This window comes from Myodes glareolus, chromosome 6, assembly GCF_982192425.1.
Source record: "Myodes glareolus chromosome 6, mMyoGla1.1, whole genome shotgun sequence".
In the NCBI taxonomy this organism is placed as follows: Eukaryota; Metazoa; Chordata; class Mammalia; order Rodentia; family Cricetidae; genus Myodes; species Myodes glareolus.
Genome location: NC_142031.1, coordinates 99,476,789 through 99,495,705, shown reverse-complemented (window position 1 = coordinate 99,495,705; position 18,917 = coordinate 99,476,789). Strand labels below are relative to the sequence as shown.

The following is an 18,917-nucleotide window of genomic DNA, read 5'->3' as shown; positions in this document are numbered from 1 at the left end:
AAATCCTCAATACCTTGCTCTTCCCTGTGCACAGCCATCCACTATTGCTCTTCAGGATACCTGGCTGTCTTGCTCAGATGTTCCCTTGTCACCTTCCTCTGTAAATGAGTCCATCTCCACAGTCTGAGGATTTCAAACAAGAAGCGTCATGCTCTGTCCACGTGTTGGGAAGAAAATGACCTGCAGCTGAAAAGAGATGAGACAGTCAGGGACAATGGCAGTGTCTAGTCTAGAGGTCACATAGCTCCCTCCAGGTGGTAGCAGGTGCCAGAGGACGTGAGAAGTGGCTGCACGCTATCATCAGTAGCGTGTGTTTCCACTGACTGTGAGGCAAGAGAGAAAACTAGAAGTCCGGTGATTGTGGATTTTTGGGTTTTTAGTCTGAAAGGATAGTAGAATTTCTGTTTATTGCAATGAGGAATAAATATCAAGGAAAGAATACAAAATTGGGATTTTTTGGTATTGTAAAATAAATTTGATCGGATACAAGGGGACTGATCGAATGAGAGCTCACCAAGGCCAGCTGGACTGGGACTGAACGAGCATGTGATCAAACCGGAGTCTCTAAATGTGACTGACATGGGGGCTGACTGAGAAGCCATTGTCAGTGGCACTGGGTCTTGTTTTGTCTGCATGTACTAGCTTTCTGGGATCCTAGTCTGTTTGGATGCTCACCTTCCTAGACCTGGAGGGAGAGGGGAGGAACTTGAACTTCCCACAGGGCAGGAAACCCTGACTGCTCTTAGGACTGGAGAGGAAGGAGGGGTGAGAGTTGGGGGGGGGGGAGAGGGACTGGGAAGAATGGGAGGGTAGGGGGAGGAGGGGAGGAAGTGGAAATTTTTATAAACAAATAAATTAATTTATAAAAAAAATTTGAGTTAGAAGAATGTCTGGGGAGGAGCAAGGGCATTTGGAAGCCATTGGTGTATAAATATTATTTAAGGTCGTGAGCTTGTATGAGATCTCCTGGTGGGTGTGACCAAGCTAAGAGATCTTGGAGTTGATCCCAGGCATGCTCCATTGTTTCAGCCCTGCTAGATCGGCTAACTGGACACTGAGACGAAGGCAGAAATGACTATGGGGTTTGGCAATGGGGACGCCATTGATGACCTTGCAAGAGCTATTTTGGTGGAGTGATGGAGGAAGAAGGGTTTAATAGAGAGCATGACAAGAGAGAAAATGCAGAGCTCAAATAGACCCTCCCCAGGAAGATTTTGTAACATGGAACAAAGAATAAGATGGGAGCTTCCCAAGGGAGTGAGATAAAAGAAGGGATCCTTTAAGATGATGCTTGCTTGCTGATAGGTGAGAGCAGACAGGGAGCCTGATTTTACAGGGGAAAGAGAAGAGGGTCAGTTAGGAGCATGGGTTCTTGGCTGTTTCTATGTAATCATTTACCACTCAGCTTTTTATACTTCTCTGTCCCTTCTGAAATGATCCATGAACCCTAGGAGGAAGGGATTATGATCTGGATGTCCTGTTAAGGGATGGGTATTCTAAAAATCTTTTATTCTCTGTACCTTGACCAGTTGTGGATCTCTTGTTACTTACCATTTTTATAAATACAAGTTTCTCTATTAAGAGATGAAAGGTGCATTAATCTGTGTTTCTAATCCAAGTGAATGACTAGAGTCATTCTCTGAAGTGAATGACTAGAGCCATTCTCTGAAGCCGTTTTAGATCGTCTATGGTTTTGTTGTTGTTGTTTGTTTGTTTTGTCAGACATGTATTGGAATTCATTGTGTCAAAATCCCAAGCCACACTATATGCTCGCAGTGAGAGAGGGTGGAAAACTCAGGACCCTACCAGCTTTGCCAGCGGCTTTGCTGCCTTTGCATAGGTCCTTGGAACCCCTAGGTCACTGAGTAGTGTGCTCAAAGTAGAAAAAGACAAGATCTGAGTAAATTGGAAGTGTGGGGGTCATGGGAGATGGTAGAAGGGGAGAGGAGAGGAAGGGAGGGGAGTGGAGAAAAATGTATAGCGCAATAAAAAACAATAGAAAAAAAAAGAAAGGAAAAGCACTTAACTTTCTTTTACCAGGGCGTGAGGTCCTGGCAAAACATATACACACAGGAATTAATTAGAATTATTATTGTAGATTAAGTGTTTTAAATTTCCAATTCTATGTATCTTTCTCACGTGGATTGTAGAGGAAAGTACTGAAAATATTAGTTGATAATAATACTAATGAACTTTCCAAAGATTGAAAACTTATCTGGATTTACATTGATGTATTGCTTTACATGAGTGGGGTTGGTCTTTGTATGGGCTTCCATAGGTAACAGCTATAACGGCCGTCTGCATACATGATGATATGTTATGAAATCAGTGAGGTGGTATGCATGCTTAGTAAAGCAAATGAGTCTAAGGGCTGGATTGGTCTCTTCCTGTTTCAGGCTTTTGAAAAATTATATTCATTCATGTATTTTTTTCACAGTTTTAAAAAATGCAGTACTACTTTAAAATTTTATCGTGCAATAAAATACAGACTTTGACATTGAAACTGTGCTCTTTTAATAGTTCAAGAATTCTTTTTAATCCTCCTCTACTTTCCCACCTTACTTTTCTGCCCTGTGTTAGGAAACCCTAATTGCTGTTGTCCTCATATTGAAATAGTTGAGATTTTTTTTCTTGGTTGTAATTGTTATTTCTCAACTTGTTTTATATTTTAATCTTTTTTCCCCACTGCAGACTGGTGAATTTTCAGCTCGTTTCCTATTGAAGTTACCAGTAGATTTCAGCAACATTCCCACATACCTTCTCAAGGTAAAAATATACAATTATCATTAAGAGAATGCAAATCAAACTTTAATCATTTAGCTCAATATTTGTATAACTGGTTTGTTCATTTTTTGTTCTAATGTTGAGTTTTGACGCTTATTGCAGGAATTCTGTTTCCGTCGCTAAAGCACTAACCTTTGCAAGGTAGTTATGTATTAGCAGTATAAATAAATTACACTCAGGAAAATCATTTTCGCCTAGTAATCTTACTGGGATGAAAGACTCATAGAACTTGTCCAAGGCATCCTGCATATTGAGCATGTTCACTAAAGGGCATTTCATCTTCTTTATGTCCGCAGTTGAACTCAGGCGCCCTTCAAGTTGGGGCTGTTCCAGAGATTCATCAGTATATATGGTGTTCTCTAAAATGGGAAAGATGCCTTGGGAACAACTATTTGGGAAGGGGTGCATGCCTCGCAGAGATGGGGTGGGCTCCAAAGGACTAGTTTGTGACTAGTGAAAGGAGCCACACAGATCAAAGAACAAGTTCTGAGAAGGAAACACCGAGCCAGAGGCCCCGGTTCAGCTCTGACGAGGATTTGGCAGACTGCCCTCCACTCTTGTTTCAATCTGTGCTTATTTCAGTTCAGTTTCATCTTAGAAAGTTTCCACCTTCTTCGTCTGATGTTGTTTAGAGAGCGGATCGTATTTATAACTGTTGAGGGGAGAAACAAAACCCATGCACAAGTCTCCCCACACATTGTAGAAAGCAGCAACGTCAGCCAGGACTCTTGAGAATGGCTGGAAGAATATCGGCTGGAACAATAGAAGAGACTGGGAAGGCTAGGCGGTGGTGACACGTACTGTAATCCTAGCGTCGATGGCAGAGACAGGCAGATCCCTATGAGTTCAAGTCAGCCTGGTCTATATAGTGAGCTCCAGGACAGCCAGGACTACATAGCGAGTTACAGTTCAGCCAAAGGCTGTATACTGAGACTGTCACAAATAAACAAACAGACAACTAGGGAACTTTTTGTTTGTTTTTTTCTTTGTAACATTCCCATTTCTTCCTCCACACCCTGTCACCTACCCCTCCCCACTTTACTTCAAATTTACTGTCTTTAAAAAAAAATGTTATTGTATGCATATCTGTATAAACACACACACACACACACACACACACACACACACACACACACACATATATATATATATATATATTCCTAAATATAACGCGTTTAGTCCATATAATAGCACCTGTAAGCATGTTTTCAGGGCTGGCTGTCAGCTGATGTCCTCTTCTCTGGAGAAGGCCATCTTTCTTGTTCCCAGCTTTCCTCAGTTGCCTATAGTTCTTTGTGTAGTGTTGAAACCTCATGACATTTTGTCTCCTGGTAGTATCAGAAGCTACACCCCAAAACCTTTTTCTGATTTTTGAGACAGGGTTTCATTGCATAACACTGGCTGCCCTGGCAATCAATATGTATTGATCAGACTGGCTTTGAACTCAAGAGAAATCTACCTGCCTCTGCTTCCCAAGTACTGAGATTAAATGTGTATGATGCCACACCTAAGTACTCATTCTCTCTATGAGGGGAAAATTATTTTATTTTCCTTTAAATAAATAAGGGATTTTTCTTTGGTGGAACATCAACTTTTTAGTTTCCAGTGGACTAGTTTTCTCTTAGTATCTAGTTGTGAAGTTCAAATGAAACTGGAGGTCAATCAGTGGTTTGTCAGTCTCTCTAGAACCTTTGATTGGGATTGAATCCATGATTACCGTGTGTAATTTTTTGGTTCCAGCAATCATTATGCTCTCTTATTATAGCAGGAAGTCTCCTTGGGAACCTGTGTATACTGTGGTGTCCTTCTTCAGTTTTTCCAGCTAAAACTCCCGTCAGCTCCTTTAAAACCAAATCCAACAGTATATATGGTTCAGTATTCATATAATCACACTAATCCCCATTTAGTGACTGTGCATTTGCTCCGATGCTTTGGGCCTGGTCCTTTGAGGAGGCTTTCTGAGTGACTGTTGTCTGTGCTCGTATTCTTAAGGTCTGCAGTCGTAAGTGCCTGGATTTCTGTTTTCTATTGTGATAAGTCTCATATATGCCTTGCCTCCTCTGGTTTCCCTATCAGCCAGAGAAGAGAAAGGTGGAACATATTAGCCAAAATAGGGAAGTGCTTTTTTGTTTTTCCTCCTCGAATTACTCTGAAGTAATTTGTGTGCTATAGATAAAATGTCTGCATGTCCACACTACTGTCATTTTGGATCTTTAGTTTACGCAAAAAAGTAAAACAACAAGAATAAAACAGGAAAATTTGTGCAAACCAAACCACAGCAAAACAATGACATGAAAGCACACGTACAGCAACAAGCAAGCAAACAAGGCCAGTCCCAGACTTGGTGCAGAGTACGTGTTGGGGGCTTTAAGATCGGTTGTATCACAACCTTCAGACATTTGGCTATGCTTTTAAAAAAGAGATTTATTTATTTTACTTTATATGTAAAAATATGCCTGATGCCCGTAGAGATCAGAAGAGGGCATTGGATCCCCTGGAACTGGAGTTAGGGATAAGTGTGAACTACCATGTGAATGTTAGGAGTCAGACCCAGTTCCTCTTCAAGAGCAGCAAGAGCTCTTACCAACTGAGCCATCTCTCCAGCCCCTTGCTGTGCCCTTTGGAGAACATTTGCTTTACATGCTGCTTGTATTTAGATATTCTCCACTGTAGTATTTAGGGTTTCTATTTATGTGAAGAGACACCATGACCACAGCAACTCTTGTAAAGGAAAACATTTAATTGGGGCTGGTTTGCAGTTTCAGAGATTTAGTCCATAATCATCATGGCGAGAAGCTTAGCAGCATATGGGTAGACATGGTGCTAGAGAAAGAGCTGAGAGTTCTCCATCTTGATCCATGGGCCACAGGAAGTGAATTGTATTCCACACTTGGCCTAATCTGAGCATATAAAACCTCTAAGACTGCCTCTATAGTGACACACTTCCTACTCCAACAGAGCCACGCCTCCTAATAGTGCTGTCTCTATGGATCAAACATTCAAGCACATGAGTCTGTGGGGGGCCTTACCTATTCAAACTACCATACCCACCTAATTTCTAGATCTGTAACTGTTTCTGTCGGTATACAAATAAAGTTAACTCCTTCAGCTCCTAGGTTAGGGCATGCTTTATCATGATCAAAGCAGTTCACCTCACTTTGCCTAGCAGTTGGATGGTGAAGCAGATCTTGTAAATTTTGAGATTGCATGGGGTTTGTCGTAACACCCTGCAAATTTGTTGCAATGAGCCCCATTGCATTATGGTAACTCACCATCTATTCTTAAAGTTCTTATTACTAATTATACCAAGTGTACTTACTAATAATTCTTTGATGTTAGGATGAACAATTTAATAAATATTCAATGGTATGATTTTACTTTATAAGTGGATAAGGTTCTTAAAATGAAGCCTAACTTCAGGCCCTGAACTTTACTTTTGGTTGAGCTAAATCAAAGACTTAGATATATAAATTACTTATATGAAAACTCATTCAGTAGAAAAATAATTTTCCAGTCACTACTCTTTATTTCCAGATGATACAAATTCAGCACAAACTTGTGGAAACCAAAGGGGCAATGTACAATGATTCTGCTTCTGTAGTGCATCGCACAGCAGCAAAACTGACCCTGTGCCTCGTAGACTGTAGATCAAGAAGCCTGACCTCTCCAAGTGTGCTCCTCTTGCGCTCAGTTCTGTACCCCACCTGGTGGATTTCTCATTAGAACAGCTGGGAGGGTCCAAGTGCGCTCATTCACTGCGATACTTAACAAAGAGAGGGTATTTTGTAATTATGTGAGTTGACCCTGCAGAGCCTCAGGTTCCAGGAATTTAACCAAGCATCCATGAAATATTTGTGAAAAAGTGCACCTCCACTGAATGTGTGCAGGCGGCTTGGGGAGGGTTGTTATTATTCCATAATGTGATATAGCAGTTATTAGTAAAACATTTACGTGGTACTAGATATTTGAAGTCTGTGCTGGATGCACATAGGTTCTATGCAAATTCTATCATTTTCTATGAAGAACCTAAGCACCAGGAAGATTTTGGCATCCATGAGGAGTTATGGAACCAGTCAGCAGAGCTAGCCAAGGATGACTGGTCTCTTCCTTGTAGGAGAGATGTAATAATTAGAAGACATGGTTCTTAATTTTGTTAGAGTCAAAACTGGCTTCTATATTCCCATCTTTATTCTTTGTTCTGTGAAATACTAAACCTAACAATATATGCTAAGAACATTCTGTCTTTTTTTTCTTCTGTTTTCCTAAAAACCATACTCTGTATTGAGGGGAAAAATTCTAATTTTTCCACTAAATTTTTTGTCATCTAAATAAGAAATACTCAAAAACTACAAATATAATACTTTTGAGGGGGGAAAGAAGTTTGTTGACATGATATGTATGATTATTTGAATTGGCATTTTTAAATTAATGAGCCAGATTTATACAGACTGTACCGAAGCTAAAGTCCTATTGGTGGGACTCTCTTTAGTTATATTGTAAAACAATACATTGGACGCTGTCAAACATCGCTGAACTGGAAGGTGAAGTAGCAATTACTTCCTGCTGGTAGTGTTTCTTGTTCCTTTTCTGCTGTGGTGAGACACCACAGCCTAAAGCAGTTTGTGGGGGAGAAGGTTTATTTGGCGTTCGTGTGCTGAATCATAATCTGTTGAGGGAAGCCAGGTTCAAAATCAAGCAGGGCAGGAGCTGATGCAGAGACCATAGAGGATGCTGCTTACTGGCTTGTTCCTCATGGCTTGCTCGCTCTGCTTTCTTATAGAACCCAGGACCTCCAGCTCAGGGGTAGCCCTACCCACAATAGGTTGGGCCCTTCCCCATCAATTACTAATTATAAAAATGCTTCACAGGTTTATCTGCTTCTAGCCCAATCTTCTGGAAACATTTTCGCTATTGAGGCTTCCTCTTCTCTGATGATTCTAGTTTATGTCAAGTTGACATTAGACTAGTCAGCTCATAGTGCATATGATTAACATAACCTTGCAAAAAATATCAACAGCAACTTTTTCTTGGATAAGAAAATGTCACATTGTTCATACAGTCTACATATTTCCAGAGTGTCTCTCCACAGGATATGGTCAGGTTATAGCCTAGACCAGGCCGGAAGCAGAGCCCAAATCTGTTTCCTGGGACTGAAGGACATGAACTTGTGGTTTCTGCTTTATTTTATGTGACACAGTGAGACAGTTCCTTTCCCCTATAGAATCTGGATGCTGACACTGTGAAAATGATTGCAGGGGAAAAAAGCCAAATCGGTCATCTGTCAGGAGACAAGGCGGTCATCTTTCTTCTGAAGCCACCCACTGTGGCTGTCTGATCAGTCAGGGCGCACAATATAAAGCACAGTTCACTCTGCCAAGTAGAGACAGCAGAGATGAAGGTGAGCCTAGCAAGATATGTTTGGGAGCTCTAGTCAGGCAGAGTCACAGGGCATGCCCAGATTGCTAGCATACAATGGTTCAAGCAGCCAGCTAATAGGAAGGCAGCGCTGCAGAGTCCCTGTTGCTGGCATTGTCTGGTTGATACAGAAGCAGCTTCCTCAGTCTGACCGTGGTTACTAGGTTAGGCATTTGCCACCAGCCTACTTTCAGTCAAGCATGGCTCAGCGGATGCTCGCAGGGCCAGGAAGGTACTGGGGAGAGTGGCTCTGACTGATGTCCTGTAGTAGGACATTGTGAGAACGGTCATGAGCCTGCAAGCCTGTGCTTCATCTAGCGCGGCAGCTGCTGTTCAGCTCGAGTTGTTTTCCCCGTGACAGTAGAGCCTGGCATGCCAGATATGCAGATGTTTGTAGAAGGAGCCCAGAAGCTCAGGGCATTCATTTTTTGAATATGAAAATGCCTACCTTTTAAGTGATGGCGAAGATAAGTATTTTTGCTCTGACTTATATATTTTGTGTGCGTGTGTATATGTACATGCATGGGTGTGTGCATGTGTGTTTGTGTTCATGTCAAGGCATATGCGTGGAGGTCAGAGAACAACTTGTAGAAATCATTTCTCTCCTAACATGTGGATTCCAGGAATTGAACTCAGGTCATCAGGCTTGTTGGCAATCACCTTCAACCACTGTGCCATTTTACTAGTCTGATAAATATTTTTTTTAAAAACTGAGACAGGCCAAAACAAGAGTATCTCTTCATGTTGATCACGACCCGTGGATTGTGATAACCTAGGGGCAATGAAAAACTGTTTCTCCCTTTCCGTGATTCATATGTTCAGTTTGTTATTACGGTTGATCTTACTGTGATGTAATGACCCAAAGATGAGGGACTTTGAACTTGGGTTTTAGTCAGTGTCTGAGCCCCACAGTGTTCCATGCTCCTGTAAGCTCAGCATTGGAACCTTCCATATGAGTAGGGTATGGGTTTGGTGTGCGTTCCATGAAGAATATTTGAGTCTTGATTTAGACTCAGAACGGCACCTCTCCACACTAAAAATTCCAGCATTATTCATTGTCCTCAAGTACCTCATAATATAGTTGACCACTCAGCTAACAGACATTCATCAGAAATAACCAAGTTCCAATCGGGATCCCACATATGTAGTTGACTTAAAAATGAAATGATGGTATGGAAACAGCACAGAGAAACCCATTAATCTGTAAATTAATACCGGTTGACAATTATAATAAAAATAGGAAAAATATAGGGACTGTTGTGCATAGGAGTAGTTGGAAAACTTAGGACTAGGGGCAAGGGACACCTCAGTGCAGTTAAGTTTATCCAGTTGGTGCATGACTGTGGGGACATTTGGTTTGAGGAGTAGGAAATAATCTAGATTATAAGAGAATTTCTGAAAAGCGACTAGTGAAGAATGATGCCAGAAAGATGAGTTACAACACCCTGATGTTGGGAGGGTATTTCAGGCCTCGTTAAAAAGGTGGTCTTCATCCTTGTACTGAGTTACCATGGAGCAGCTTCTGCTTTTATTTCTTTGGCCCCTTTGCCTCGCGTGTCTGGTCCCCCTTCAGTGTCGCTGCTAGCACCGTCTGTTTAAGCTCCTCTTGGACACAGTGGTGGTTTCTTGTTGAGTGCTCCAAGCGTCTACTCTCATGTCTAGTGCTGTTTTCATGGCTCCTTCATGTGAGTTTTTAGTCGGAAGCAGGCAACTTTCCTCACCGTCCTGCCAGGGCTCTCTCTGAGCAGTGGTACCACCTTGTTTGTGTTCTCTTCCCAACCCAGGAGCCTGTTCTCTTTCAACTTTTCCCTGATGAATTTGCTTAACTCATTTAAGAATAATCAGATGCTCAGAGGTATTAAAGTTGGCAACAAGAGGAAAGGCCCTAGAACAGTGGTTCTCAACTTTCCTAATGTTTAATACAGTTTAATACAACTGTTTAATACAGTTCCTCATGTTACGGTGACTCCTGACCATAAAATTATTTGTGTTGCTACTTCATAATTGCAATTTTGTTACTGTTATGAATCGTAATGTAAATATCGGATATACAGGATATCTGATATGTGACCCCTGTGAAACGAACATGGCCCACAGGTTGAGAACCATTGCTCTAAGAACCATTGCTCAGTGTGGAGAAGAGGGATAATGAAGCCAAAGCATTTTGAAAGAGGAGATTGGCCTGAAACAGTAAGCAAACAAAAGCTGAGAAGAACTGTGTGTGGTAGAAGGACTGAGGGCCCAGAACTCTAATCTAAAGTTTTAAAACTGTCCGTGAAGAAGGGAATAGCCAGATGCTATTGAATGACCAGCTGGTGACTAAAGACACACCTCACTTAGCCAGGAGCCCATGGGGAGAACACAGCGGTCAGGGTAGAGGCTTGGTGTTAGTGAGCGTGTGACTGCTTAGGAAATACATTCAGTCGACATTTTAACAGAGCCAGTTGTGGAAATGAGATGGAAGCTAGAACTGAAGAGCCCAAGTAAAGCAACTGGGCTTCACTGAAACAATAGCCCCACGCAGAATAATCAGAGAAGGCTTTTGCTTGGGGACCTAAGTAGTCACAGCTTTTTTTGTCCTTAGCATCCTTGATTGAGAGAGTCTTTAGGAAGCACACACTGTTTCTGTTGGCAGCTTTGCTTTATCTGTTGTATTGATGTTTCCTTAGTCAGTCAGGAGCAAAGACAAACTATTCCAGGATGAGAGCTTTGTTCCCTTTTCATGTCGCTTTAAGTGTTCTCTGTTTCTAAGTTTCCTAGTGCCTCAGTTCTTTCCTCTGAGACCTCTTAATTGTGAAGGTCAACGAAAGCTGGAGATCTGCATCCTATAGATTTTATAGCTTCTTTCTAAAGTGAAAGCTTTCCTCTAAAGGATTTGTTTAAATTCATCACATACGTGAATGTGGCAATCTTACCGATAGCCTGCCTTTGAAAAGTTTACAGCTATGTTAGTGGGAAACATCCATTTCTTTCATATAATTTGGAGAAATAGATGATGGCATGTTTGAAAGTATATGTGTGACAGTCACATCTTGTGCCTTGCTGTCAAGAATTAGCTTTTAATAAATTGGTAGAGCTTTGACATGTCTCATTTTCCTGACCTTTCCTTAGGATTGATGTAGGGGTGTGCTTTGTTCTCCCTGAAGAAGAGAATGAGGTTGCTTCATGACCCTGGGATTTGGGAGGAAGGACATGAATTTTTGCATTGCCCTCTACAACTGAGAGTCTCTTGAAAGTCCATCTAACTTTACCAAATTTCCAGGAAGGAAATGGATGATATCTCCTAAATATTCCCTTTCTTTAAAATTCAGAAGCTTGTTAGGGTGGTGCTATTGATTACAATTATTTCTCAGTATCAAATTGCAAAGCCCCCAACCCCACTCATCCTAAAAGTTTACATGTCTGTAAACTTAAAGGCAGACCTTACAGGTTTTTTTCCTGTGTGTCATATAGTTAAATAATGCCTCTGAATCTGAGACCTTTTACTTTTTTTTTTTTTTTGATTCTATAAAGTCACATGTAATACGTAGCCTTTCGAAAGACTGCTTTAACTCATTCTTTTGCAATCTGGCTTTAAAGCAAAGCGGTTGTCTGGTCCTTGAAAGGGAATTATGAATTCACAGGGAGCCCTCATCTTCTTATCTCAAGGGAAATAGTTTCTGTCTGATCAAATAGGAGGGTGCATACTTTTCTGAAAACAGGAATGTGTACCAGAAGACAGCGCCATGAAAGAAGCATACTGTTTATTCCAGTAACAAGCTTGATTTATCCTTGCTAACTCTGAGCCAAAATTTGCATTTGGGACTCAATCATGCAGGAACAGTGAGATGGGCTGAACATTTACTCTACTGGGAAATGTCAGCTGTTTCTTCATTAAGTATGGGACTTGTGACTTTCCGTTCACTGTCCTCATCACACTTCTCCAATCTAGAGAGAGAAGTGAGGTTTGGAGAACAATTCCCTGTAGCTGAGGGCCAGCCATCTCTAAAGGGCACGATAGTAAAATTTTAGACTGATGTGCCATATGGTTTCTGTCACAACTACTCTGCTGTCATGGTATGAAAGCAGTCACATGCAGTATGTAGATGAGTGATTATGGCTGGGGTCCAATAAAACTTTATTTTCAAAAGCAGGCCTTGGGTTGGATTTTGCCCATGGGCAGTAGTTTGCTCATCTTCTAGATTATGGAAGTGGATCTGTCTTTACAAAGGTATCTGGTGCGTCGTGGATAAATAAATAAATGGATGTGACTTGGTGAGCGTGAGTGGTTGAGTCACCGGTCTGTCTGAAAGAGACCCCGGAGAGCGGTCTGGACCCATCTGTGCTTGAGCCAGATCTGCCGTGGCCTTTATCTTGGATTTTCTGGCTGCTGGGATCATAAGAAATAACCTGCTTGTTTTTATGCTAATTACATAGTATTTTGTTCCAGTAATCAGAACTGATTAAGATACTAGATGTGCCACACAGGATTATTGGGAATGTCAAGAAGGTAAAACAAGGCAGCTTTTAGCAACTTTCTGTTATAAATATGAATTTGAATATCTTCGAAGGCCCATGTATTGAATGTTTGGGGTTCAGTCCCAAAAGGTGGCTCTAGCAGGAGCTCCCTGTCATTAGCAGTACATCCTAAAGGGGACTGTGGACCCTGGTCTCTTCCTCATCTTCTCTGTTTTGCTTCTTGTTTGTGAGGTGAGTAGTTTCATTCTATAATGTGCTTTTAGCATGATATGTTGTCTTGCTACAGGCCAAAACCTATGGGGAATTGATTATGAATTGAAATCAATTGCCTTGTTTCACATCTGAAGATGCAGCCCCCTGTGACAGAGGAAGTGTGGCCGCAGGAGCAGGAGGCAGCTGAACACATTGCATCTGCAGTCTGGAAGCACAGAGCAATGGCTGCTACTGCCCACTCCCTTTTATAGTGATCTGTATTTCATATTTATACAGATTAAAGTGGTGAGCCACTACCTCCTGGATTTATTTCAGCATTGATTTTGTGTAGCCCAGGATGGCCTTGAACTCACACAGATCCATCTGCCTCTGTCTCCCAACTCCTGGAATTAAAGGTGTGTGTCACCACTGCCTGACCTCTAGAGGCTTAACTTTGCCCTTCTGATCTTTAGACATAAAACATAAGTATCACTGTGCACTTTCTTTTTATTCAGTCCTTGACCCTGGCCAGTGGAATAGAGTGGCTCACAATCATTTTGGGTGGGTATTGTCGCCTTAGTTAATATAATCCAGAAAATCTGTACCCAGAAAATATGTGTACCCAGAAGTTTCTCTCCTAAATGCTTCTAGTTCCTACCAAATTGGCAACCATTATTAACTACCTGTCTTAGTTAGGGTTTCTACTGCTTTGTAAAACACCATGACCAAAAGCATGCGGGGAGGAAAGGGTTTATTTCATGTTACTATTGTATTAAATCAAGGTAGGAGCTGATGCAGAAGCCATGGGGGGAACACTGCTTATTGACTTGCTTATCATGGCTTGCTCCCCTTGCTTTCTTATTTCTTACAGCATCCGATGCCACCAGCCCAGGGATGGCACTGCCCACACTGAGCTGCACTCTTCTACGTCAATCATCAACCAAGAAAAAGCCCCACATATGCCAATCTGGTGAGGGCATTTTCTCAGTTGAGGTTCCTTCTTCCCAAATGACTCTAGCTTATGCCAGGTTGACATAAAACTGGGCAACACATTCTCATATCTTTTGTTCTAGTGACAGGAAGTTAACTAATGTGACTTCTGAGCTTGGAGGAAGTACAGAATTGGAACGGTTTGGGTATTATTTAGTAATTTAATGAGTGCTTAAGTGTGTTAAATTTATTACTTATTCAAAGTACTACTCTGAAGAAAATTTAAAGTAACATAAAATTGTTTGCTTTACTTTTTTCCTCTTAATTTTCTCCTACCCAGAGTTTAGAACTCAGTAATTCACCCCAAATATCTATGAGACATACTGTAATTCTGACAATAGTGCATTTTCGTGTGGAAACTGAAGAGCAGTCCCAAACTGTGAACTTTCTCATTTTGGTTTTCTTTGGTTATTTTGCAATTTAATTTTCCTTTTTTTGATAGTTGGCTTGTGTTTTGTTTTTAAAATTACAATCATAGAATGTACCATATCTCAAATGATTGTTGTGAGCCTGTCTTCAGTCCTGTCTCATAGAGGATGCTAACCCTGCAAGTACACTTTGTTCTGTTACAGAGCGTGTTTCAGCAACACAAATTAGTCCCTACATAATTGGTAAATAGTGGAAGCATGCCAGCATAATGCAAACATTGCTATGGTTTATAGATGATTTTTTGGTACATTAGTGTTTTGACCACTAATTAATAACAACTGAATGCAGAATGTACCAATGTGAATGCCATGTGAGCAATATATTAAAGCATTGTATTTTGCACACAGTGTCCCTTCAACTCTGCATCCCCCTGTTTGGCTCATACCCTCTATTTAAATGCTTTTTGTTTGCTTCCTTCCCATCTCTGTGCAGATGGAACAGCCATGCAACAGCGAGCCAGAGCTTTTCTCTAGGGTATTGTTAGGTTTTGTCCAAATCTGTTTTTCCACATGATTTCTGGTGGCCATTTCCCTTTTACTTTCCCTCAGAATTCTACGATTTCAGTTTTTCTTTCTAGTCTAGCAGTTGCCTTTATACTGAAGAGTATAACAATTTGGAGAGAAGCTAACGAAGAGCTAAGCAGATGTTTGCAGGTCAGAAGACTCAGTATTGTAAGATATCAGTTCTCCCTAAATTGTTATATCAATTTAATGCAGTCCTAGCAAGTCCGAATTTTAGCAGGCAGTTTTTGTAGAAATTGACAACTAGATTCTCAATTTTATTTCAAAATACCATGACCCAGAGTAGCTTACACGGCTCCGAAACATAAAAGCAACATAAAGCCCCACACCCTGATTTAAGATTTGGTTTAATACATATAAAGTGAATGTGGAGGGGGAGAGTACTCAGGAAAAAGGAACCAGCAAAGGGGAGGCAAGAGGGATGAGGAAAGACGCAAAATGGTTAAGAATCAAGCATAATGACTATATTAAAATACAGTAATGAAAACTGTTACTTAATGTGCTAACTTTAAAATTAATAAAAAATAATGGAGAATATTAAAGTATTGGTAAACAAACAACCAGCCTGAGCTGTGGTATTTTGTTATAATAATAAATTATAGAGTAAGGGAATATAATATTCCTCTGGACCAACTCTCTGAAATCCTAATAGCAGAGTCAATGACACTGTCAGCTATTGATCTGTTACTACTGATTAAGACTTTGTCTATCCGTCCTGCTGTGCGTCCGTCCGTCCGTCCGTCCGTCCATCCATCCATCCATCCATCTATCTATCTGGCTTATGCCATATACTGACTGACCTTGAGGTCATGTAACACCTACTTGCTGTTGCTTATGTGTGTGAACACCTTTTCTTTTGGTAGGGTTGTATCCTGGGTTAGGTTTTCAGTTTTCCTTTTAGCAGTGTAGCATAAAGATTTGATGAGTAGATTTTTTTTTTCCATTCTCTACTCTAAGTCATTGACTATATGTTTCAGTAGAGGCTTGCGGCATCCACTCATTGCTTTCACCTTCCTGGCAATTGCCAGAATTCACTGCAGTTTCATTTGATCTATGAGGATATCTTCATATGCTTCTGAAATGTCCAGCTAGAGTGATAATACCTTGACTGCAGTATTTTCCATATTTGATTACTTAGTAAGGGGTGGTTTACCACTAAAAAAAAAGATAGTACCCAGTTGTAGTAATCCAGATGACCAATATAAATGAATGGAGCAAAATAAAATATTCATAATAGACTTATATGAACCACTGTTTTTTGATGAAAGTGTAAAATTAGTTCACAGATGAAAATTAATCTTTTGAATAAAATGTTGCTGGAACATTCAGATATCTCTACAAAGAATTGTGATAAGGAACTTGAATCTAAAACTTTAAATCTTCTAGAGCAGTGGTTTTCAATCTACCTAATGCTGTGACCCTTTCCTCATGTTGTGGTGACCCCGCAATGATAAGACTATTTCATTGCTACTTCATGACTGTAATTTTGCTACTGTTGTGAATTGTAATGTAAATATCTGATATGTAGCATATCTGATATGTGACTCCTGTTGGGTTTGCAGCCCACAGGTTGAGAAACACAGTTCTAGAAGAAAACACAATAAAACTTCATAGGGCTTTTTCTTTTAAAGTCAACTTAAAATTTAAATATAGTATTTGTCAAAAAGTTAGTTATTAGTAGCCAGGAATGGTGGCACATGCCAGCATTTGGGAGGCAGAGGCAGGCAGATTCTGTGATTTCCAGGACATAGTGAGTTCTAGGCCAGTCAGGGCTACTTAGTGAGATCCTGTCTAAAAGCAATCAAACAAATTAAAAAACCACCACAAAACAAAGCAAAAGTCTATAGCAACCCAGATAACACCTAAGCAAGAACTCTTTGGGGTTTTCAAAGGTGAGTTCTGAGCAGTTTGAGAACCATTACTGTAGACTTTAACTGTATATTGTAGTGGATTCAGTACAAAATCTAAATATTTCCAGACTCGTTACTTGCTTAATAGTGATAGTACTTAGACCAGAAGGTTTCAGTGTTGCCAGCTTGTGCCAGTGTAGAGTAAATCTGGCATCTTCATGAATTGCTGTTTGAAGTCAGCCCTACTCATGAGCAGCCAGTCTCTGGGGCTTAGCAGAAACACCCTTGGATTAGGCACATTTGATTGAACGTTCAAGTGTAGAAATCTGAAGTGCTTGTCTCTTGGGTATCTAGGCCTGTCGTTCTGAGTCATGACTCACAGCAATCTATTTACACAAGGGCTGTGTGGCTTAATGGCTCTGCTAGCGTTTAGAGAGGGACTTTGGTGAGAATCCTGTCACTGTTAGGTAGAGCCCTGCTGCATACCCCTGTGGCACAGTAGATGTTTGTATCAATCCTCCTTTCCTCTGGGGATAGTGTCTCATCCGGGGTTGGAGATGTAGGTCACTGGGCAGAGTGTTCGCTCACATGTGTGAGGCATGGGATGACTCAGCACTGGAAAACAGACGGACTGACAGACAGACAGTTTTGCTGGTATTTTATGCCGTGTTTTCTCTCTCTCTCTCATTCCTATAGTTGTAGGACTGATCAGTTCATTGCTTTAACGTCGAGCAGAAGTTAGGTGACCTCAGCGTGACCAGTCAAAAGTCTTTCTGCTACATTGGAAACTAAAGTAGGAAGGGGAAAAATCTTTTTCTTCACCACGATGTTTTTCTGCTAGAGAAATTTTATCTAGGACTATACACAGCTATGTTTCTCATGTAGGAACATCTTGACACACTATACAGTAGAATAAATTACAAGTCACTTAATAATTGTTAATTGTTAGTTGTTAATGCTTTAACAATTTCTAGTGGCCACATTAAAAAGTTGCAAGGAAACAACTGAACTAGCTTTGCTGTGTTATTTAATGTATTATCTATTTTCAAAATGTTAAAGCATACAGTAATGGTAAAAAATACTGCACATAGATAGTTTTCGTATAGTGCCACCCCTCTGTTGAGTGTGGTCACATTGCAAATGCTCGGCAGACACATTGACTTAGCGGCTTCCGGATGGGACAACACAGTGCTCTGAGGGGGAGTGAAGGTATCCTTCCTTCATGAATGAAAAGCATAGGTGAGAAGCCCCAGGGAGAACTAGTAGGTTTGTCTGTGGTGAGGCTGTTAGGTTTTAGTGTTTAATGTTTGAGGAGTTCCGTTGGATCTTACTCCTAACCAGGCCTTATTTTGGAGTCTTTGAGGTCATTTCATTGTTTCTTATTAAGTGAACATTTTCTTTTATGTGAGGGTGATTTGGGTCCCTGTCAGTTTTAATCAGAAAAATCTTGGCTCATACAGTATAGCATTGTTGCCCTCGTATGTTTTAAGATAAATAAGCTCAGAGAATGTGCTAACCAGGTGGTTGCTCTAGGCTGTCCTGTTTATGTACCATACGCTTGACATGACATGACATGACATGGTTCCAACCCAAAGCTGCTCTTCTTCAGTCCATGCTCTCTCTACCACAGGAGTTGCCTTGGAAGCCCCTTGTAGAGCAGGGATGAAGGAATGGGAGTCAGCTCCTAGCGTTGTTGCGTATTCTTGGCCCCACAGTTCTCTCAGCTTCAGATACAATGGAGGGGTGAAAGCACTTACTTCACGATGGGAATTTTGTGGTCAGGATCCAATTGTAGTGTCATGATCATATTTCACCACCTGCTCATTCTAAGTGACTTCAGGAAGTCACTTGACAGTGCGTGGAACCCAGGCCAGTACTCCGTGTCTGTGGTTACTTGCATCTGTTGTCCTGTAGACAAGGTGGAGTAACCCAGAGATGTTCTCCTTGAAGTGTGTTACAGCCTGCCCAGGAAACTTTACTAGCACCTCTGAACAATTTTATCACAAAAGAGCAGGACTCACGAGCCTCATCAAGGCTGCGCAAGATCTGTTTCTTAAGCTGAATGGCATTAGGCAAGGACATGATAATTTTAGAATGATTCAGTCTTCTTATTACCATGCCTGATGTTGCAAATCTGGACATCAGCAGGAGGCTACTGTTTACCGTTTTTCAGAATCACCCTTTTGAATGACTCCAGTGCTTGGATATTGAGCTGACAGTTGATCCACAGCACAAGACCCATATACTTGTAAGTTATCACAGTAGGCTGACATTTTAT

At 40.9% G+C, this 18,917-nt stretch overlaps 1 protein-coding gene across 1 annotated transcript in view; it reads left to right on the top strand.

Moving 5' to 3' along the window:
- Babam2 (BRISC and BRCA1 A complex member 2) overlaps positions 1-18,917 on the top strand; it is a 362,656-nt gene that overhangs the window by 123,858 nt on the left and 219,881 nt on the right. Inside the window, exon 6 of the mRNA XM_087907383.1 lies at positions 2,692-2,766. Coding sequence (XP_087763509.1) covers positions 2,692-2,766 — 75 coding nt within the window. The remainder of the gene's footprint in view (positions 1-2,691; positions 2,767-18,917) is intronic.